This window comes from Carcharhinus amblyrhynchos, chromosome 9 (genome assembly GCF_965287045.1).
Source record: "Carcharhinus amblyrhynchos chromosome 9, sCarAmb.v2.hapA, whole genome shotgun sequence".
NCBI lineage: Eukaryota > Metazoa > Chordata > Chondrichthyes > Carcharhiniformes > Carcharhinidae > Carcharhinus > Carcharhinus amblyrhynchos.
Genome location: NC_137332.1, coordinates 37,981,627 through 38,005,972, shown reverse-complemented (window position 1 = coordinate 38,005,972; position 24,346 = coordinate 37,981,627). Strand labels below are relative to the sequence as shown.

At 39.5% G+C, this 24,346-nt stretch overlaps 1 protein-coding gene across 2 annotated transcripts in view; it reads right to left on the bottom strand.

Annotated features, from left to right (window-relative positions):
- The window catches only part of ttc39a (tetratricopeptide repeat domain 39A), an 83,725-nt gene that overhangs the window by 32,429 nt on the left and 26,950 nt on the right, over positions 1-24,346 (bottom strand). For both annotated transcript variants that reach the window (XM_080195482.1, XM_080195483.1), the window contains exons 3-8: positions 14,390-14,521; positions 11,142-11,218; positions 9,793-9,860; positions 5,975-6,039; positions 4,682-4,781; positions 1,435-1,500 (exon numbers count right to left, since the gene is read on the bottom strand). In XM_080195482.1, coding sequence (XP_080051608.1) covers positions 1,435-1,500; positions 4,682-4,781; positions 5,975-6,039; positions 9,793-9,860; positions 11,142-11,218; positions 14,390-14,521 — 508 coding nt within the window. The remainder of the gene's footprint in view (positions 1-1,434; positions 1,501-4,681; positions 4,782-5,974; positions 6,040-9,792; positions 9,861-11,141; positions 11,219-14,389; positions 14,522-24,346) is intronic.

Here is a 24,346-nt window from a genome sequence, read left to right as displayed (position 1 = left end):
AGTCCAGGCTGTACCCATGTATCTCATTGGATCACCCTACCATCCATGTTGAATCTAACATTAGAGCAGAACTCTGGGAACTGTAGTCAATTTTATCCCATCCTGATTTGATCGGATCAAATCCATTTGATTTATAATTATCTTGCTTCCATGTTCCCCCCGGCATTGATTTATTTGCTTGTGCCCAGGCCCTTGTTGGCAACAGGCCCCAGAGTTTTGCTTCTTGTGCATCCTGCTCTCACAGACCCTGTTCAATAAGTGTTGTTAACAAGTTAACCATCAAATGTCACAAGGACAACCCACGCATGAACCCTGATTAAGTTAATTTGTAAACTGTGATTGCTTTTCAACTTTCCCATACTATATGTTGATTGAACAATGAAGTCTTAGAATTCACAGGACAAATTTTTTGAAAAATATTTAAAGGATTAGTTCTCACAGATGTACATATTAGAGACAGACATTAGCAAATCATTACATGGAAAAGCAGCTGACTATAAGCAAATAAGTGGAATTGTCACTGATCTTGTGCCTTTCATTAAATTATTTTGAGCTAAAACAAACAGTTGTGTGTGCAATATAACAACTCCATTTCAAGTTGAGTACATCGGTGTCAAAATGTATTTCAATACTAAACTCATCCTTATATAGCGATCCTGGAATAATATTGTTACTTGGAGGTGTACAAGAAAACTTATGTTTTGTCCTATATATCGGAGTGATTAGCCATTGTATTGGGATGTTATCAATGGTCACTCAATCTCAAATCCACCTTTTCTACCCTGATAATCTAAACTATGAAAGAAACAGTTGATTAATTTTTTGTGCCATATCATTTACATTTTTCAGTTTGAGTCATAAACAAAAATACTTTATTCTCTGGTACAGGTGTCAGAATTGGAGGATTAAACAATGAGGATCAGTGGCTGAAGCAAGTTTTCCAACAATCAAATTAATGCACCACCTTGGGGACTTTCTAGAACATTCTAGGGGAATTTCACAGTGGCTTCATTGCAATGTTAATGTAAGCCTTACTTGTGACTAATAAATAAACTTAAACAGCCTTCCAGGCTTAGCAAGCGAAAAGCATTTTTGTGGCATTGGAAAGAAAATGTTTGGAAATATAGGCTGAGATGGTTCATGGGTGAGAATCAAAAAAGATAGGCAAGTAGGATGGTACACAAATAATGAAGGGGGTACGGTTGTTACAGCAAATGGCCTCTGCTTGTATCTAGAAATTTTTTTTTTTTAAACATAATATTGGAACTTGTAAATAGTAGGGTTCAATTTCTAGCTGAGAAATTATTCCACATACAAGATAAGTAGTTTGTAAAGCCTCATTGCACATACTGAACTGGAAAAGTAATGTTACCCTGCAAAGTGGAAAAACTAATTCCTTCCTCCAGATCTTGGCTTTTGAATATTTATTCTTACCTTGTTTCCAGAAAATCCAACAAATTCTAAAAGTCGGAGAATCCTTGTTGGCAACAGGGATATTGTCTTGAAAGTTAAGAAAAAAAAATTTATGAACATTTCCATTGATCAACTGACATTATTAATCACCAAAAAAAATGAATGGGAAGAATTATGATAAAGTCGAAGACTGACAAAATTCACATACATTCCAATTTTGTAAGTTGGTATAAATAGGGTTTTGCTGGTCCATGGTATATGCTGAGAAGATGGGAAATTCTAAATTTTGCAACAGGAATCCTTCTCCCTAATTTGAATTGACAACGTGATAAACTTATCCAGGGATCTTGCCCTTCAGGACAACTGACCAAGGAACAGAAAAATCATCAACTTGATACAGAAATGGAATTAACCTCTCTACAGATGCTGCCAGACTTGTTGAATATTCACAGCATTTTCTTTTCAGATTTCCTGCATTCGCAACATTTTGGTTTTGAACAGGATTTTTTTGGTCTAAGATGGTTATCTATCAACATTAGAATTTCCTGCACCAAAACAAGAGCAAAACCTTATTTCCTTTAAAATTAGTTTAAAGAAGAAAAACGCTTATAACAACAGCTTTATTAGGAATTTCCTCTTTCAAATCAAATTGATTTCATTATTATTTTGTGCAGTGACAAAAGAATCCCTTCATGCTTCAGTCTTTGACTCAGAACAACCATTATTGTGAGCTCACAACTCTGCCAAACCTCTGATCTCAGCCAGGTTTGATTGGAATTAAGGCACTCTGTACAGGGCATTGTAAAATAATCTGCAAGATTGTGAGATTTTACAATACTCGACAAAGGCCAATTTCATCCCTGGTCACCTCCAGGTTGACCTTTCATTTCTGAGTTGTTACTGACAGACGCAACATTAACAGAAGGTGCAGTTTGTCTGCTCTTCAATAGAGAATAGTGGGAGGACAGCTAAAACAACTGTATAATCTACCTGAGTGAGAAGTCTCACAACACCAGGTTAAAGTCCAACAGGTTTATTTAGTAGCAAAAGTCACTAGCTTTCGGGCCTCTGACCCTTTTTGTCAGGTGAGTGGGGATTTCTGATCACAAACAGGGGATGTAAAGACACACTCAGTCTACAGAATACTTATTAGAATGCGAGTCTTTACAGCTAATCAAGTCTTAAAGGTGCAGACAATGTGAGTGGAGATAGCATTAAGCATAAGTTAAAGAGATGTGTATTGTCACCAGACAGGACAGTAAGTGAGATGTTGTAAGCCCAGGCAAGTCATGGGGGTTACAAATAGTGTGATGAACCCAAGATCCCAGTTGAGGCCATCCACACGTGTGTGGAACTTGGCTATCAGTTTCTGCTCAGCGACTCTGCACTGTCATGTGTCGTGAAGGTTGCCTTGGAGAACACTTACCCGAAGATCAGAGGCCGAATGCCAATGACCGCTGAAGTGTTTGCCAACGTGTTTAGGGTGGAAGCTGGAAAAGTGGAGCATTGTGAGGTTATCTGTGAGCTTGTGGTATAGTGAGGTGCTGACGTGACCATCCTTAATAGAGATGCATGTGTCCAAGGATGCAACCGATTCCAGAGAGTAGTCCATGGTGAGCCTGATGGTTGGATGGAACTTGATGTCATCATATAGTTGTTTCAGTGATTGTTCACCATGAGTTGAAAAGGAAGAAAATGTTATCGATGTATCTAGTGTATAGCATCGGTTGAAGGTCTTGTGCAGTGAAGAAGTCTTGTTCGAGCCTGTGCATGAAGATGTTGGCATATTGAGGTGCGAATTTGGTCCCCATGGCTGTTCCATGTGTCTGGAAGAAGAACTGGTTGGTGAACGTGAAGAAATTGTGGTGCAGGATGAAGCAGATGAGTTGTAAAATTGCATCTGGAAACTGGCAGCTGTTGGTGTTGAGTACTGAGGCAGTTGCAGCAATGCCGTCATTGTGGGGGATGCCGGTGTAGAGTGCCGAGACACCCATTGTGACGAGGAGTGCTCCTGGTTCTGCAAGCCCACAGATAACCTCATGATGCTCCACTTTTCCAGTTTCTACCCTAAACACGTTAAAGCAGCCATCCCCTACGGTCGAGCCCTCCGTATACACAGGATCTGCTCAGATGAGGAGGATCACAACAGACACCTCCAGACACTGAAAGATGCCCTCACAAGAACAGAATATGGCACTCGACTCATCGATCAACGGCTCCGACACGCCACAGCCAAAATTCGCACCGACCTCCTCAGAAGACAAACACGGGACACAGTAGACCCTTCGTTGTCCAGTACTCCCCCAGAGCAGAGAAGCTATGACATCTTCTCTGGAATCTTCAACATGTCATTGACGAAGATGAACATCTTGCCAAGGCCATCTCCACACCCCCTCTTCTTGCCTTCAAACAACCACACAACCTCAAACAAACCATAGTCCACAGCAACCTCTGCAAGATATGCCGGATCATCGACACGGATGCCATCATCTCCCATGAGAACACCATCCACCAGGTTCACGGTACATACTCTTGCAACTTGGCTAACATTGTCTATCTGATACGCTGCAGGAAAGGATGTCCCGAGGCATGGTACACTGCGGAGACCATGCAGACGCTACGACAATGGATGAATGAACACCACTCGACAATCACCAGGCAAGAATGTTTTCTTCCTGTTGGCGAACACTTCAGCGGCCACGGGCATTCGCCCTCTGATTTTCGGGTAAGTGTTCTCCAAGGCGGCCTTCACGATATGACAGCGCAGAATCACTGAGCAGAGACTGATAGCCAAGTTCCGCACACGAGGACGGCCTCAGCCGGGATCTTGGGTTCATGTCACACTATCTGTAACCCCCATGACTTGCCTGGGCTTGCAAAATCTCACTAACTGTCCTGTCTGAAGACAATACACATCTCTTTAACCTGTGCTTAATGTTATCTCCACTCATATTGGCTGCACCTTTAAGACTTGATGAGCTGTAAAAACTCACATCCTAAATCAGCATTCTGTAAACTGAGTGTGTGTCTTTACAACCCCTGTTTGTGATCAGAACTCTCCACTCACCTGATAAAGGGTCAGAGGCCCGAAAGCTAGTGGCTTTTGATACCAAATAAACCTATTGGACTTTAACCTGGTGTTGTGAGACTTCTTACTGTGTTTATCCCAGTCCAAAGCCAGCATCTCCACATCATAATTTACCTGATGTAGAGAGGAAAGGGTGAAGATAAACAAATTAATAGTGATATCGCATATGTTTTTACTCACTAGATTAAAAGCCCCAATTCCAAGTTGAACACCTCCTTCAAAATGGCTATAGTTCTCTCCTTTTGTGTAGTTGGATGACTGCACAATATTAAGTAGTTCCCTTTCAGAAACGAAACAAAGTGATTAGAGCACAGAGCTGAAGGAAATAACATTTCTTTAAGGACAGAAAACAACACAATAATCAAATATTTCCCACTGTTAAATGCTTATTTTAAAAATTTATATCTGACTTGATTTTTTTTTTCCAGATTTAATGTTGTAATTATTTGCATTGCAAGGCTCATTTTAGAATAATGTCAGCCTGGAGATTCCCTTCACCAAGCAGAGGATGTTTACCTGTTTTAATAGAGACCGTCACATTTCAAGATTAGGAGAAATTTCATATTCAGACTGCTGAGTTATTAGAGCCAGGCAAAAAGCCAAACTCTCATGATATCGTACATGTTTATTAAGTCCATAACTGGAATATTGGAGAAAGAAATGAGAAATAGTCAATGGAGGGGGTTGTTAGCACATTTGACAATGGTTTGAGCAGTTAATTTTGGATTGTTTTGTATTAGTATTTTTCCACAGAGAGATCTTTCTTGCAAGTGATCTGCAAGCTTTATAAGCCCAAATGCCCAGTTTATCTGTCACATTTAAGGGGACAAAGGGTCATCCAGACATTAGCTCTGTTCTCTCTCCACAGATGCTGTCAGAGCTGCTGAGATTTTACAGCATTTCCTGTTTTTATTTCATGTTCTGCAATAACTATTAGCTTTTACATTTAAGGGGATGCCTGGGCGGTCATCACTCCAGCACATCTCCACACAAGCTTCATAAATCGGAAGCTTGCAGGCTCCACTGAAGGGCCCTTAAATGTGAATAGTTAGATAGTAACTAGAGTGGGTCATTCAGCTCCTCAAGCCTGCCTCACTTTTTAATACCATGATTGATCTGTACCTCAACTCCATATCACTTAACAAAAATCTATTGGCCTCCGTCCTGGCATCCATAGTCTTTCAGGGGTGAAAACTGCAGAACCTCGAGGTGAAAATGTGCTCCTTGGTTGCACACCTAAATGGCCTGGGTCCAATTTTAAGACTAGATCCTTCATTCCTGATTCCCATCCCCTTGTACTTGATTCAATCTCAACAAATGATCTGAAGCAAGTCATGAACTATAATTGTAATAATCAATCATATAGCCACCATACCTTTTAATTGGTTCTATTAGTTATTCTTACAATGACAAAATATAAAATTCTCACCAAAAATTATCCAGCATGGCACACCAGAGTTCAGCCCAACTTACTTGTATGTCTGGTAGCTGTTTCTTATTTTGATGCTGCCTTTGATAAAACTAATCATGTTCTCATCCTGTAAAGAAAATGTTAATTGAAGTGAATTTGAAGTATTGCACATGATGTGGCTGTTAAGAAAGGTTACGATCTGGTTTGACTTCTTAATCTGGAGAACAAAAATGACTTTTGTTTTGAACAATGGAAGACGTTGTGTATTGAGGAAAGATCAGTGAGCAGCAGCATCAGAAACCTCATGAAAGATATTTCTAAAAATACATATTATAGACCTTACCAATAATACAAAAACAACAGAGTGCAGGCAATCAACAGTCCCTGCACCATTTCAGTGGCAAAGAACTGATATATGAATTTTAGAGAGAGTCAATGTAAGGCCATGGACATAGAAACAACAAATAGGACAACATTAAAAAAATGCCAAAAGATCATTTATTTTGACCTGTCAGAATTTATCCCTCAAAACATTCTAACTCTCCTCGCCGAATATACAACTGCATTTGATCACCAGTCTCTGGCCTGGATTTTCATCCTGGAGGAAGGTATGGAGGAGTTGGGGAAATTCCTGATTCAGCCAGCCTAACAAGGCAAAGTCTTCATTGCTGGGAGCTGGGCGAGAGCTGGAATCCGGTCATTCATCCCAGGAAGAAGTGAGAAGGTAACCACAGCAGCTGCCAGGTGCTGAGGCAGGTTGTTTTAAAGGTCTTTATCCAAATGCTCATCCAACCCCTCAAGCCTGTCATGTCCCCTATGTCAAGCACTGCCCACCTACCCAGCCTCTCAGGCCCCTCATTATGAATTCTTAACTGAGAGCCAGACATCTATTAAAATACAAGAACACCTGCTCCCCAAAACAGACCAAGGGAGTGGGTGGATGGCCTGAACTTGGCTTAAGGGGCATGAGGTGGATCTTTTGAATTTACCTTTTAAAAGGTTCCTTCCGACACACTAGGGTTTGCAAAGCTGCTAAGAAGGCATGAATCACAACTCTTTAAAATCCTGGCCCCGATTCCGTGGAAATTGCACAGGACTAGGACATGTCTCCCCCCACTGTGGGGCTGTCCAGGTCAGTAATGTCGGATGTGGGCTTCTGGCAGGAAGCAGCCTGCACGCTTTAAAGGCATTCCTGAAAATTGTACAGCACAGCAATGGTGTTGGGGATTTTTTTAAAAATTCTTTTAAAGTATGCACAAATCAACCTGTCTCAGGTGAAAATCCAGGCCTATATCTCTATTACACCATTGGGATATTTCTGGTATTTATTCAAAAGTAGAATTTTTATCTCTTCATTTTATTAGCCACTAACTCTACTATCTAGCTTTATTTTAAAATATTAAATTTGCATTATCCTCGCCAATTAATAAATCAGCAAGATTTTCCTTCAGCTATATCTTACCTTCAAGTGGAGACTGAGCTTTTTCACTGTTTCTCGTGGCTCACCTATTTTATGTTGCATATGTGTTGACTGAACAATTGCTGTATTGATTTACAAATGTCTACCTTGTGTGTATAATATTTATTTGGAATGTGGGTTGAATAAATCAATTTTGAAGATTGCACAAGTAAAAGGGTTTGGAATGTTGTGTATGTGGTGTCTGTTGCTTTAAGACAGGACAGCAGAAGTGAATCAGCTGATTTGAGGGACCAATTGGAACCAAGAGTGAGTGATCACACCGGAGAGAGAGAGATTCCTCTCTCAGGCATTTCACTTCTGGAATCGTGTTGTGAAGATGTAGAACTGGGCTCTGCTCTGGGGTAGCCTTTCTGCTGCAAAAACCTCCTGTGCCAAGTTTCCTTATCAGTGAATACCCTTCTCTTGATGAAACCATAACGGCCACAACATAACATTTATAATTGGAATAATTGTTAGTGTACTTTTCTGCACTCTTTCCAATGCACATTACTCTTGTGATTTTACAGGTTCATTTTTTTTAAAAGGTTTGGACAGGATGGGAACAAAAAAAAACATTTTTTTTTAGCTGCTGCCAAATGAAGTACTATAAAAGCACAGAATTGGGCTAACTGCCACAACCACGTTCGATCTATGAATTCTATGGCATAAATAATATACAGGATAGGATATTTTTCTTAATAAAACATACAACCAAATTAGCCAAAATTGCAGACTTTTTAAACATTTTCAATTCAGCCCAATTTTTAAAATTTTGAATCAGGCCTATTCATAAGAAATCTTCACATGGCTAATGCTATTCACAGGCTGTTTTTCTTTTTCATAGTGTATATACGCCAAATGGGAGAAAGAACTCAAGGGAAGGTGAATCCTCAGGGGCAATCAAGTGTATCTGAAGTTTGTGACCCCTCAGAAAACAAGTATCTCCATATGCCAGAGATTCAGATGCTATAGATCTGGCAGATTGTTCTTTCAGTTATCTCTGAAGGCACAGCAGGATTTTCTAGCCGTATTTGCCCCAAGTCCGGAAAATCCCACCCGAAGTCAACAGACCTTTTCATAGCTGGTATCCCGCCCGCTACGATTCCTGTGGCGGGTGGGATGAGAAAATTCCACTCAGTGTATCAGAGAATCAAGGAATCAAGGACGGATCCTTTGAGTGACTTCACTTGCTGATCAGCTAAACAAATACTTTGCATTTAGTTTCCCTAACAAAGGTGACGCCACAGGACAGGTCATTCAGCAAAGGTTGTTTAAATAATTGCAAGCAACAGTAACCCTTCCCCCCACCCCCATCTCACAGAAGAGATTTTAGCAAAATATTAAAACTGATCATGCTGCAGGACAAAACAACACACTTCCTAAATTGTTCAAGGATATCGACGAATTTACGTTTTAGCTCATTGCTTCCCGAGAACTAAATCTCACCTCTTTAAAGAGAAAAACATGGGCCTTGAAAATATAACCACTTGAAGTGGTGGCAAGGAAACTACTGGACAAAATTTTGTATGAAATGATAAATGATCACTTGGAAAATGTGGTAGAATCGCAGAATGAGAGAATCTCTACAGTATGATGATTAGCAATGCCAAACATTTACGAAGCAATGATCCTGCCACTACACTAACTTGGTGTAGGATACAGAATCTCTGAAGAATATGCAGAGGCAAGCAAATGAGTTGATGTCAAATTTAGAATCCTTAAGTATGAGAATAGACTATGGGAATTAAGGTGGTCTATTTGACAGAAATGCAGGCTTAGATGTGACCGAGATTTCATAAAACAATGCAGTTTATTTACAAGATTATTTGCAATGGATAGGGATGAAAGGGCTAAAGCTCATATTATAGAATTCATAGGCAAAGAGCTTAGATTCTAAGATGCATTTCTTTTTACAATGTGTTACTGGAAGAAATAAGACTAATGATAATATATTACTGCTACAGATTTTTAAAAGGGAATCTGACAAATTCCTAAAAAAAAGGATTTACATTTCTGGGGGTTTAAATGGTTAGTTAGCCTGGAATTGCCTTGATTAACTTCAGGGACAGAGAAGGAATTTCTTAGTTTTTCTTGAATTTTTGCCATTTCTTTCGCCCTTTCTTTTTACACACTGCAGGGTGATTGACCAGTGCGCAAGATTATGTAGTTTACAAGATAAAGCAAACTTGATGGTCCCAAATTGAGTTTCCTGATCCTTCGTCTTGTACTTTCAATTGTGTTTTAATACAGGAATAGATATACAGTTTAAGGATCAATTTAATTACAGGGAATGGTTCTGTAAAGAAAAGAAAACAACTTCAACTGAAATACATAATTTCAGCGACTATACATGATTTAATATTAATTGATTTGCAAGTAATAATGACAACTTTCCAATTCCCCAGACCAAAATACTGTTACCTGTAAGAAAGTGAGAGCAGCCCTCTGTAACAAACACTCAGCATAGCAGACTTCAGCATGCATCTCCTCTGTGTGCAGATCAAACATCCAGATGAGCTTTTGTTACTAAAACACTGCAGTACAACTTTATTCTTACTTTTTTTGAAGAAGGCTTAACACTTAATTTCAGACATGTTAACATATTCAGATGTTAAATCAAGGTTTACTTAATAGATTAATGAAAGAAACTTAAAAATTAAGAATTGATACATTGACATGCATTTCATTTCAACCATTTGCGGATATAAAGTGAAAAATTACAAAGCAAAAAATTACTGTTTACATTGTACTTCTCTCTCCCCAGACACCTTGCCTTGGCGACCATGGATTTCTTTGGCCCACAGTTATACTTGGTCATATACATGATTTGCAGATGCTGATGTTGGACTAGGGTGGACACAGTGAGAAGTCTCACAACACCAGGTTAAAGTCCAACAGATTCATTTGGAATCATAAGCTTTCAGAGCACTGCTCCTTCATCAGGTGAGTGGAGAGTTTCACAAACACGACATATATAGACAGAGCCACAATCACAAGATAATGGTTGGAATGCAAGTTTTTTCAGTAATCAAGTCTTTACAGGTACAGACAGTGCGAGTAGAGAGAGGGATAATCACAGATTGAACAGTTCAAATCTGAGAGAACGCCAGCCCAAACATCTGTCATGTAGGTAAGGCTGGAATTGAAGGTGTGCACCTGTGAATCCCAGAATGTGCGCAAGGGGCATGGGGGAAGACAGCATGTGCATGAGCAATGAGAAAAAGACAAAATCAGGAAATGACTTGTCGGAGCTCAGTGAAATTGTGGGAACATCAAAGAAAGTAGCTGAGAAGAGATTGTAATGATATGGTTTGCTGTTGCGGGGAGAGAGAGAGGAAATGTGGTGAGGCATCACAGTTAGTGGGGCCGAGTTCCTCATTTTCCCCCTGTACTGCGCACGCACACACATACAAACCACCCGCCCCCACACCCCATATCTAATAGCTATACTTAGAATAGGGAAAAACTAGGTGATCTGGAGAAGCCAGGGGGTTTTTGGTGTTCAGATTCAAAAGTTAATAAAAGCAGTGCTTAAAGTAGCTAAGGCCATGTGAAAACTAACAGTTTACAGCACTCACCTTTATAACTCACACATTAATAACAGCTGGGATTCATGTCAGATAATGATGGCAGATTGAAGGAAAGGGATACATTACAAAAAACTGCTGAGACATTAGTTGAAAGGCTTTGTGTACCCTTTCTAAAAGTGATGGAAAAGAAAGATAACTAGAACCAGTGAAGGTTGAAACCATAAATGACACTATACTAACCTTCAGTAAATTGTTCAGCAGCATGCCTATTCATCAGGCTGTTGATTGAGTCTGCAACAGTGGTCTTTTTCCTAAATCTAACAGGAGAGAGTAACAAACCCAGGTTACTATCCCGTGACTATGACAACGAAGGTCAATTTACAACTTTCCTTCATTCTCTAATTACGTGGAAGGTACAGGATTGTGCTGGGATACAGTTCCATGGACTTGGCCAAAATGTTAAGCACTAAAAGCAATATGTTTGAACATTTATTTGACACATTACAATACAAAGTTATTTGTTTTCTTCAATTGCTGATGCTTAATATTTTTATCTGATTTCTGTCATGTTGCCTTAAATCTGACCAGCATTGCTCTGAGGGATATTATTTTACATCTTAATGGTTCTGATAAACTCACAAAAAGTTATTGATTCATTGAGTGTAGCTTGTACAATTTAATAGGTTAACAGTTTGGACTGTCATCTGTGATGTACTACTGACCGATCTTTAAAATGCTAAATTAATTCTTGTGTAGGCTGTGGCTCAAAATGAAAAAAAAGAGATAGAACCATAGAACTATCAACAATCTATATTAATGACTTGGATACAGGGATAGAAGGTACAATAGCCAAATTTGGAGATGACGCTAAAATAAGTGGGATAGTAAGGTGCAATGAGGAAATAAGAAATTTACAAATGGATATAGATAGGCTAGGTGAGTGAGCCAAAATGCGGCAGATGGAGTTTAATGCGGGTAAGTGTGAGGTTAATAGTAGAAAGATTGCTATTCAATTGTAATAAATTTCTTGTATCCTTATTGAACTATATTAAATACAATGGCGTTAAAGTTTCACACGGTTTCCCATAACATCAGAAACCTCAGGAAAAAGGTTTAAATTCATCCTCCCCCTTGTCCCTATTTCTTGATCCGTGAAGTAGCTGATCAATTGCTGCACTGTGAAACATTTTCATGACATTCAAAACATTTGCAATGCGATTTGAAGCAGGAAGTTTATATCACTTTCATTTTCTCCTTCCCCCTTTCTCCAGTTCCATCCAGCTACATTCATATTTCAAATCTTTAAATCTCATAAAAATTCATGGTATCCCTGTTCCCAGATCCCCTAATTATCTGGAGGAATCCGGAATAAAAGGAATTGAAACAGCATTTAGTTATTCCCCAGTCCTTATGCACTGGGGAAAATGGAACTCAAATACCGACACTATCTTCCACAATGCCATTGATCAATCACAGTTCTGTATGTTTACTTATCATAAGCACTTCCAATTTTTCCTCCACTGATATTTCTGGTGAATGCTACATTTAATGTCCTCACACTGAGCTCAAATATTGAATGGAAGATTACAATATATAACAAATGATTGGGATGAACGACTGTGTGGTTGGTACTTGATTCTGCTTTTTGCGTTCATACTTTTAAAAGGTCAAACATGAGGGATTCTATCTAAGCAATGACAAAAAGCCATTGTCCCATATAAAATGGAGCAATATTGGAGTTATATTACATAATCTATATTATTTATCTCCACCTGTGAAATAGGCAAATGCTCATTATTATAAGCCTCCTACAGTATGCCACCCCATCCACCCCCACCTACAAGGCGTCATGCTATGTGAGCAGCACAGTGATGCACTGGTTAGTACTGCTGCCTCACAGCGCCAGGGACCTGGGTGACTGTGTGGAATTTGCACACTCTCTCCATGTCTGCCTGAGTTTCCTCTGCTGTTCTGGTTTCCTTTCACAGTCGAAAAATGTGCAGTTTAAGTAGATTGGCCATTTTAAATTGCCCCTTGGTGTTCAAAGATGCGCAAGTTAGGTGGATTATGATAAATGCACAGGGTTATGGGGAATTGGTACAGACCTGATGGGCCAAATGACCTGCACTGAAGAGATCCTATAACCTATAGGTTCTGCAGCCACAGCCTAATGTCCCCCCCTCCATCTCTGACCATCAACTTCTGGAACTTAAAAGCCTTCAGAATTTGGAAGGACAAATAAAGCAAAATTCACCAATAATTTACCCACTTCTTCATCCACTCCATATAGATGTTATGATGGCAGTGCATGGGAAGCCTCCAGTAAATCTTAGGGACCGTAGGGATATGGGGGTAGGGCCTGGGTGGGATTGTGGTCAGTGCAGACTCAATGGGCTGAAAGGCCTCTGTAGGATTTCTATAATGAAAACTCCTGGTGATTTTTTACTGATTTGCTAACTAGTGAAAACAGAGAACATAAACTGAGGATTATCGAAAGATACAATGAAGGTATAACTGCATACAGAGGGCCATTAAAAAGAAACCAGTCATATTTGACAAAGCAGCAATTTAAAAATGATGGGTGAAAGGCTCAGAGAAGTAGGATTTGTGTAGATGGCTCCAGCTGGAGAGCAAATCCAGGCAACTTCACCAAAAGAAAACACCAGCTCCCCTCTGTGCCTTTTCTCCCACAGCTAAAGCCTTGGTGTGCACACGGCACCTGTAGTAAGACTGAAGATTTTAAATATTTTGCAATTTTATATCATCTACAAGACATATTTTGCTGCTTCAGTTTTACAAGTGTAAATTTCAAGTAATTTTCATGAAAAGTAGGCTTTGCTGCATTTATCTTTACTGCGCTGCTCACATTGATAAATTTGTGAATCCTGTATGTTTTGGAGGGAGTGCAGAGGAGGTTTACTAGGCTGATACCGGAGCTGAGGGGGTTGAGCTATGAGGAGAGGCTGAATAAACTAGGCTTGTACTCGTTAGAGTTTAGAAGAATGAGGGGAGATCTCATTGAGACGTATAAGATGATGAATGGGATGGATAGGATAGAGGTGGAGAGACTCTTCCCGCTCAAAAAAGACAGTAGGACTAGGGGGCACAGCCTCAAGATAAAGGGGGGGCGGTTTAGAACGGAGTTGAGGAGGAACTTCTTCACTCAAAGGGTGGTGAATCTCTGGAATTCTCTGCCCGTTGAAGTGGTGGAGGCTGCCTCGCTAAATATTTTTAAGACGCGGGTTGATGGGTTTTTGATAAGAGAGGGGATTAAGGGTTATGGGGAGAGGGCGGGAAAGTGGAACTGAGCCACGACAGATCAGCCATGATCTTATTGAATGGCGGGGCAGGCTTGAAGGGCTAGATGGCCTACTCCTGCTCCTATTTCTTATGTTCTTATGTACTTGGTATCAAAACTATTAGATATCGCTGAGTAGAACTGGTCAGTTAGATTGTTACTGAACTTTATAGAAAAAAAAACAACTTGCTTTTGGCAGATTGTTTGGGCTTCTTTCATTGTGTTCCCAGCATTAATAATATCCTCAGGTTCAAAGGTCATCATAGCTTGCATTTCCAATATTGTGGCATAAGTCAGGGAATGGTACATGCTGTCTTTGGCTCTGTAAAACAATAGAGAAAAAGAACAAGTATATAGATACAGTCAATACTAATAACTATGGGCCTACAAAGGTCTAATACCTAAACATACCAATAAAATCTTTCATTACAGTACTTAAACAAATCCCGAACCATGGAATTGATGGAATCACGTGTTCGGCTCACCAAAAACCTCGATTTAATTTTCTGTTCACTGATGTGTATATCAGAACTGTGCACAGTACTATGTAATGACATACCTAGCTACACCAGTCACCATACTTCCCAATATCTGAAAATGGTTGCATATTTATAGAGTCACATGACAATTTTTGCATAATCATATGAGTGGTTGCACAGAAATGTCACCAATTTACATTTTATCCCTGTACACACCTAGCGAAAGTTTCTTCCATTTGGTTGAGCCATTGATTTCCATGGTACAAGGCCATAAATAACAAGACAATTGATAATGTCGCCCTACAATCCCATTGAAATGTGTGAAGAAACCAAACAATTTACATAAATAGATTGGAGAAGTTGGGACAGGACTGGACTGTTCTCCTTGAAGAGAAAGCTTTGGAGAGATTTGATAGAGGTATTCAAAATCATGAAGGATCTGGATTGAGTAAATAGGGAGAAATTATTTCCATTGTTAGGTTAGGGGAATTAGCGTTGTAAATGCTTGGGGTGACATGGATAGGCTTGGGTGGGATGCTCTTTTGGAGAGTCAGTGCAGACCCAATGGTCCAAATGGACTCCTTCTGGACTGTAGGAATTCTATGATTCTATTGGTGGATAGATTGAGAACCCAGGGCACAGATTTAAGGTAATTAGTAAAAGAAGCAATGGCAATATGAACAAAACTTTTATTTCACACAGCTAGTGGCCAGCATCTGGCATATCCTGCTTAGGAGAATGATGGAGACAAGTTCAATTCGTGCATTCAAGAGAGAATTGGATTATTATCTAAAAAGAACGCACTGGACTATTGGGATAAAAGAATGGGAGTGACCCTAGGTGAATTGCCCCTTCAGAGAAACAGCACAACACAATAGGCTGAACAGCCTTCTGTGATTCAAGAAAAGGAAGCACTGCATTCAGCATCCAACAGTAAGCCAGTACATCAGTACAACCAATTATACCTGTAATTAGTGATCTATATTTCAGTCAAACACCTCTCTTAGTCAATCTTAACTATAACTATGGCTCGTAGGAGAGAAGTCAGAAAATGTTCACATAAGAATTTTAAAGAAAATGACAAATAGCAATTAACTGCAAGATATAATTCATAAATCACACTCTAGAAGCACTTCTGGTCAGTCTGATTTGATAAAGAAAAGACCTGTGACTTATAAAGAACTCACATTTGTGTAACACCATTAATATCCTTGAGACATCTCTAACAGTTATCAACTGGTATGACAGCCTATTTGTAATCAGGAGCATCTCACAAAGGGCGAGGTGAACAACCAGTTAATTTATTTTGTTGGAAGGATGAATATTGACCAGGACACCAGAAACATTCTACCTTTGTACTTGGTAGGCAGTGGCATAGTGTTATTGGCACAGGACCTAGTACTCCAGAAATTAGTAACACAGGCACTCTGGGCACCCACATTTGAACCCTACCACAGCAGTGATTAAATTTGACTTCAACGAAAGGTCTTATGATGACCATGAAACCATTGGATTTTATAATGATGGACAGTCTGGTTCAATGTCCTTTGAAGGAGGAAGCCTGCCATCCTTACCTAACCAGCCTACATGTGACTCTTTCCTGCCCTCTGAAATGGCCAAACAAGCCACTCAAATCAAGGGAAATTAGGGATGGGCAACAAATACTGGCCCAGCCCAGTGACATCCACAGCCCATGAATGAATAAAAAAAAGTGCCACAATATCTTTTACATTCATGTATTTAGGGTCTCAGACTCCAACAGTTCAGTTTCTATAAAGTTTTTTGTAGATCTTAGAAGGGCAGTGATACCCCTAATTCCCACTGGAGTCAGCTCTTCTCTGAATTATGTAGACATCCTACCCACAAAACTGCACCTCAATGCTGCATCTGAGTGGAAGCTGCAACTAATAGTCGCCACTGAAAAGTCTCTGCAATGGAGACACATCACTCAAACAATGAACAGCATAACAAAGAATACAATGCTGATGATCACCTGTATTTAAAATAATACATCTGAATTTGACCTTGACTGGATTAGATCATTGATAAATAGCCTGATGTATATAACTGTCAGCACCAACACAGGCCATTCAGCACAACTGGTCCATGCTGATGTTTTCCGCTCTACATGAGTCTCATTCCACCCCTCTTCATATAACCCTATCAGCATAACTTTATATTCCTTTCTCCCCCGTGTATTTTATCTAGCTTTTAAATGCATGTTAATTATTCCTAGTACATGGATGCTTGGTGGCTGTTCAACAAACACATTTGCCAGCTGATTTGATTGACTTTTTCCAGTTATATGTCCTGTGAAGCTGAAAGAATATAAGTCATTCGCCCAATATACAATTGAGAGCTTGTTTTTAAGAAATTCATTCACAGGATGCGGGTACTGATGGCAAGACCAGCATCTGTTGGCCACCCATACTTCCTCTTGAGAGCATGGTGTAAGGTCACATTCTTGAGCCTCTGCAGATGTTTGGTGTAGATACACCTAGTGTTGCTAAGGAAGGAGTTCCAGGATTTGGACTCAGGAACAATATAAGAACAAAGATTAAGTTCCAAATCAGGATGGTGTAAAATTTGGAGGAAAGCCTGCAGCTGATGGAATTCCAATGCATCAGAGTCAGAGAATCATGGAGTTTACAGAATGGAAACAGGCCCTTCGGCCCAACTTGTCCATGCTACCCTATTTTTTAAAAAACCCTAAGCTAGTTCCAATTGCCCACATCTGGCCCATATCCCTCTACATCCATCTTACCCATGTAACTGTCTAATTGTCTTTTAAAAGACAAAATTGTACCCACCTCTACAACTACCTCTGGCAGCTTGTTCCAGACACTCACCACCCTGTGAAAAAATTGCCCCTCTGGACCCTTTTGTATCTCTCCCCTCTCACCTTAAACCTATGCCCTCTAGTTTTAGACTTCCCTACCTTTGGGAAAACATATTGACTAGCTGCTCTTGTCCTTCTAAGTAATGGATGTAGTGGATTTGGTGCAGGTCTTGGTGAGTTGGTGCAGCAGTGCAAATAGCAGCCATGGTGAGATGGGGGTGGAAGGGATGAATGTTGAAGGTAACTGAGGGTGGTGAATCACAGCTGATGCAGAAAAAAAACACTCAAAAACTAGTTTGAGATGGCATCCGCAATGATGAAATTTTTTAAAAAACTGATGGGACAAAATCCTAAATTTAAGAAAGAGACAGTTTAAAAGATTTTTTTAAAAAGGTACCTGGATCTGCACCTTAACTGTTGTAAGCTACAGGGGTAGGGGCCAGGTGCAAGAAGGTGGGATTAGAAAGGGCACCTGTGTCCTTGGGCTGGCACAGACAAAATGGGCCGAATGTCCTCCTTCTGTGCTATAACCTTTCTACGGTTCTAAAATCAATCACTCCTTTCAATTCATTACATATTTTTTATCTCTTTGGAATATTTTGTTACTTATTTTAACAATGAAGGTAACAATCCATAGTAGCTCATTGGTTTGTTTAAAGATTTCCCCTGTCACTGTAAGGTGGGGGTAGCATGCAGCTTTTTAATAGTACCCCACGCTCACAGTTTTAGTAATCTAGTCTGAGGATGAATAGGGGAGAAAGTTGCAAGAAAGATTTATTTTTTAAAAAAAACTTGTTCAAAGACTCTAAACGTGGAAGGACTCTTGTCTCCCCTATCTGCACAAATATTGTTTAAGTTAGTGCATGTGAACTTCTGAAAGGAAAATACTCTAAAGAATGACAGCACAGTTTTCTTGCAAACATAGAATTTAGCACAAGCTGTCCAAATGCCATCCTCATTTCTTGCGCCTTTGAGAAGCAAATGTAATTTGTACGGTTACATTTCACAAAGAGAAATCTTTCATAGCTGGCACATTGAGAACATTGGTGACTCAGAACAACATCACACAATGCTATGCAAGAGTATTGTGACAAAGCTGCTACTTTCATTTCTGTGCTAGAGTCCAGGGTGTGTGGTTGGAAAGGGTGAGTGTGTCCCATAACAGTGTGAAACATGCACCAATTTAACTCTGTTTTAATTGAGGGCCCTCTCTGAACCCAGAAGAGTTACTGACAAGAGAGACTGACAAGTGAGGGAGGGAATGCAGGCAGCAACGGGCCATTGCAGGGGATTAGGTGGAATAGTCCCGGACAGTCAGTATCAAGTGGGTTCGTGGAATTCTGAAAGGAAAGCCTATGGCTGCAGACGTCTGTAGTTTCCTCATGCAGTCCAGCAAAGTGCACCAGCTCTTGGAACCACTGGAAGGAAAGCAGTTGAAATAAACCAAATTCAAATTAATGTTTTGCATGTCAAAAATATAAGCTTAACCAACAAGTGAAACAGTCAAACAAAGCTGCACACATCATCACATGTGACTGTTACAATACTACACTTCAATCCTCCTCATCCTTCTCAACTTCTTTGTAGCGTTTGACATTATCAATCACGCCACTTTCTTCTAAATCTTCTCCTTTGTTTTCTAACCGTCCTTTCCTGCTTCAGAGATGAAATAGCTCAAAATCATTTCATAGTGTAGAGTTATAACCCTAATCAGAAGAATATGACTACATATAAGGTATGTGCATGTGGCTAAGTCCTGCTGTGGAGTTTAATTTGGACACATGTCCCGATAGTGGTGACTAACAAAACTTTGTGGAGTTGAATTGATCCTTTTGAAACCAGTCTTTAATAATTGAAAATCTACAGCAGTCACCTAAAATCTATTCTTCAAAACATTCAGGTAGCAGCTTGGCTTTCTCAAACAAGTTATTTTCTGTATGAATAGTTTAACAGTTCTCATAAGCAGACAGCATCTCTCATGAATTGAGCTCTGCATGCTTTTTTCTTTGTAAGTATGAGATTTGGTGTCATTCATTTGGTTGGGCTTGAGCATTTGGAATGTATGAAATTCTGCAAGCAAGTTAGCCTAATTGAAGTCCAATACTCATTCCATGTTACGAATTGGCATTTATGTTGGCTTTCTCCGATGTTAGATGCCAAATAAACAATGAACCTGGGTTACTGCATTTGTCACAATATTTCACAGAACTAAACATAAAGCAAAACTCAATACAGAACAAGTTGTAACTTAAAAGCAAAAAATACTGGAAATAAGTAGGCCTAACAGCATTGACAGAGTTAGAGACAAAGTTAACTTTTCAAGATGATGACTTTTCTTGAGGATTTGACGACAGATACTGCATTGAAAACTGAAATATCTTTTCCAAATGCTGCAATGTGTTAAGACAAGATGCTAGATATTCAGACAGCGATGGCAAGAATCCAAGGTCCTCAAATCTACTGTTCACTCAGATATTGAGCTATAAATTCTCAGGAAAGATCACTGAGCTGAAAAACTACTGCTTCTCTCCAACGATTCTCCCTGACTTACTGAACATTTCCAGCATTTTCTTTTTATATTCCAGGTTTGCAGCATCTGCGGTATTTTGCCTTTGGAATTTGCAGTAGTGTACGTACAAATTGAATTACTTTTTCTTCAAGAATTTTGACAAAGTTACAACAACAGATTTGTTTAAACAGAGTCTCAGCTAATATACAAGCAGCTGTTTGCAGAATTTCATACATTCCAATTGCTCAAACTGAACCAAATGAATGACCACCAAATTTCATACTTATACACTGGATTCCTTTGTTGAAGAACAACCTCTTTGAAGATGGTCCTTACCAAAGACAAAATCTTAATTATCCAACATCTGAATAAACAGGAAAAGGGCCATGGATTCCTGTCTACTCTCCTTGATTGTCTTGCATTTTTATCAGCATGTCTCAACAAATGACAGCATTGGAAAACATATTTTAAATTGTCAATGCAATATTCATCAAATCTTAAACTGGATTCAAATAAAGCATTAGTTATGACAGGGTCTAAGAATTGTCGTTGCCTTTAACACCTTTTAACGAGAGTTCACTGATGGCCTGTCAAAGTTGGAACAGTCAGGCTGACAAATGTTGCATAGTGTAACATTCTACTTTCCAAAGACAGCCTTTATTTAAATAATTCATGAACAAACAACCCTATAGCATGGCAGTCAAAACATCTCAACTTACCATTTGAACTTTGCAAATGAGCACTGCTAAATCAAGATTACTGTTCATAACCAAATGAAAAAGATGAAAAGTTTTCAAACTACCATTATCAAAGTTAATGTTCAGAATTAAGATGGGCCTTTCCATCTTTGCTCAGGCTTTACAAATGATAATTATGTACTTGTGTTGTCGTCTTCCTCACAAAACAACTATGACCTCAAAATGATATACTTCTCAAGTAATATCTTATATTTCCCGCAATCATGGAAATTGCACCAGAGAAGGCAATTGTTTGGGCTATTGCACCTAATTTGTGCTTAACCAGAGCTAACAACTCTAACCAAGATTATAAGATCACACCATGGTGCCAGTCAAATTAACCCATACCATGTCTACCAATTCCTTACCCTAACAGGGTACCAACTGCAACCTAACCAATGCTTCGTACAAACTTGATACCATTTCCTCTGATGCCCTTCCATGCAAAACAGGTCTTGTGGTCCAGTGGTAGCATCTCCACATTTAAGCAAGAAGCTCCTGAGATCTCAGTCCTGGACTTGATGGCTACAGATGTGTTCATAATGTGGCCAACCAGGTTGATCATCAACTTGTAAATTATTTCAACATATGCCAATGGCGAGTGGTAAGAGTGGGAGGGATTCCTGGTGAGTCATGTCAGAAAAGGACATTGGAGCCTCTACCAGCACTATCCATATCTCCATAGTTCAGCAACGTGCACATAGCCATAGCAATTTGGACTTCTTGGGGAGCCAGTTGGCTAAATTGGCTGGATGACCAGCTTGGATCAGGTTTGTGCCAAGAACATGGGTTTCAATTCCCTGTTATAGCTGGAGTAGATTTGGGACCCACCTCATCATCCTAAGCATGGTAAAGGTCATGGTGCTATTGGACCTGCCTTGGGAGATATGTACAATCCAGAATCTCACTAATCTTGTTATGCCCTTTCCTCCACACTCCAGTCTTTAAAATTATATTTGGATTCGGATACCTAAATCTCCAAGTTCCTGTATTCTGATAAGAATCCCCTCATTGACCATTCTTCTTTTCATATTGTACTACTTCAAATTTCTCTACATTGAAATACATCTGTTACTCCTTCATTAGTTAATTGTTCCTCAGCAGCTGTGGTTTATTTTTATTTGTTCATAGGATATAAACATCACTGGCAAGGCCAATATTTATTGCCCTCGAGAAGGTGGCATTGAGCCACCATCTTGAACAATGTATTTTATATATACTTAGCCTTTAATAAAAAGTCCCAACGCACTCAACGGAGCACTATAAAAGAAAACACAACACTGAGTTCCTCAAAGAGGTATTAGGTCAGATGACCAAAAGCTTGATCAAAGGAATAGGTTTTATAAAGTGTCTAAAGGAAGGAACACAGGATAGAGACATGCAGGGCAAACGTCTTGAGCTTAGGCTCTATACAACTGAGAGCACAGAATAAAATTGAGAATGCATGAGAGGCCAGAATTAGAAGACTGCAGCTTTCGCAGAGAGTTGTGGGGCTGGAGCAGATTACAGAGAAAGAGAAGTATGAGACCATGAAATCGAGGATGAGAATTTTAACTTCAAGACGTTGCTTGACCAGGAACCAATGTAAATCAGTGAGCAACAGGGTCATGGGAAACAGTAATGACAAGGGCAGCAGCGTTTCAGATGAGTTCAAGACTTAGAGGAAAGAGTGTGGGAGACCAGTCAGGAGAACAGATCAACAGATGAGCTGAGATGGGGCAAAGTCAGGTTTTGTTATTAAAGGTAGAAATAGACTGTTTTCGTGATGGTATGAAAATGAGGTTAGATGCTATCTCAAGGTCAAACGTGACACCAATAGAGCAATAAATTGATTTAAACTCAAACGGTTGCCAGGAAGAGGAATGGCTTTGGTAGTTAGGGAACAGAGTTTTGCATAGCGACTGAAAACATTGCCTTCAGTCTTCCCAAAATTGAATTGGAGGAAATTTCTGCGCTTCCAGTTAAGGATGTTGGATGAAGAATCTAACAACTTAGCCATAATGAAGAATGCAAGAAATTGGCGTGAAAGAGAGCTGGGTTCTGTCGACATGCATATGAAAATTAATGTTAGAGCAACAGGGATCCAAGTTGGATCCTACTCTTGGGTGACTGTGCATATGGAGTTTGCATGTTCTTCAAGTGTCTTTGTGGGTTTTCTCCAGGTGCTCCGGTTTGCCCCCACATTCAAAGATGTGCAGATTAGGTAGCCATGCTAAACTGCCCCTTAGTGTTCAAAGATGCATAGGTTGCGTGGATTATATAAAAGCGTGGGGTTACGGAGATATGGGAGGTGGGGCTGGATAAAAATGCTCTTTCAGAGAGTTGTTACAGATTCAATGGCCTGAACAGCCTTCTTCTGCACTGTAGGGATTCTAGGAACACGGCTAGTTCTGGAGCACAAGTCTTCAGTATCACTGCCGGAATTTTGTTAGCGTCCATAGCCATTGCAATATCCTATATCTATATCAGTCTATATCTCCCTGTAATTTACTGTATTCATATTCACAGCTCGCCATGCCCTCCAATGCAAATTTCAATATCCTTCCTCATGTTTATGCCCATATTATTTATATAAATGCAAAACAAGAGAGTTTCTGAACAGGTTTCTGAGCATGCCATGAACTATGACCCGTCGATTTGAAATCATTTATATCTATTTGCTCTTTGGTTTCTGACACTGAGCCACACAGCTGTGTATTTCAACGTTCACCACAATTTTTGATGCTTCCTTGACACTTTAACTAGTGCCTTCAAAAAAAAATCACAAATACAAATCCCTCAGCTTCCTTTCATCTATGTTCCAATTTGCTGAAAGAATTCAATTAGTCTAGTAACATACATACCACGATTAATCCAGAAATATCAATAGGAAGAACAAACAAACTTTAGTGCTTGTACCACAACTGGAAACTATCCTGGATGCATTCTGGCAGTCCCTTTTAATTTTGCCTACAAACTATCATTATATCTCAGTTCAGCTTCAATTCAAATTCCCTATATTTACAACATTGTTACTATCACAAAGACCTACAAGTCTCACCTGTAACTTCTTTCATACTATTCAGTGATGTCTCAAATATCACCCTGACAATAACATAGAAGTTCCATTATGCCCTAACACTATCCTGCCAGATTCCATCTGTGCACCACCACCATACTTTGTGGTTAAAATGCTGTTGTTACTTAATGAGGCCACAAGTCCTAGTTTTCTTTCCTTATCTCTCCTGAAAATTCTATACAGTGGTTGAAGCCAAGCTTTTGTGAAGGCTACAATATCATATCCCCCTACTCTAATAAATGCTTCTGACTACCAAAACATTATTTTATAATATCTAAACACCAAACTCCTGACATTCATACTCATCAGTATTCTTTTCCCATTTTCTTCTCTTTTTGCTTCCTTCAGTATGTTTCACTGTAACATCTGTTCTATTTATTTTAAGATATATCTCACCTACCTTCTTTTAACTTCCTATTTTGGACTAGTTCTTCAGTCATATTTCTTACTCTTAACTAGTATCTTGCTAGGTCTAAACTCTGCCCCTTCTATATTTGATACATAGAGAAATTTAGCCCATAGGAC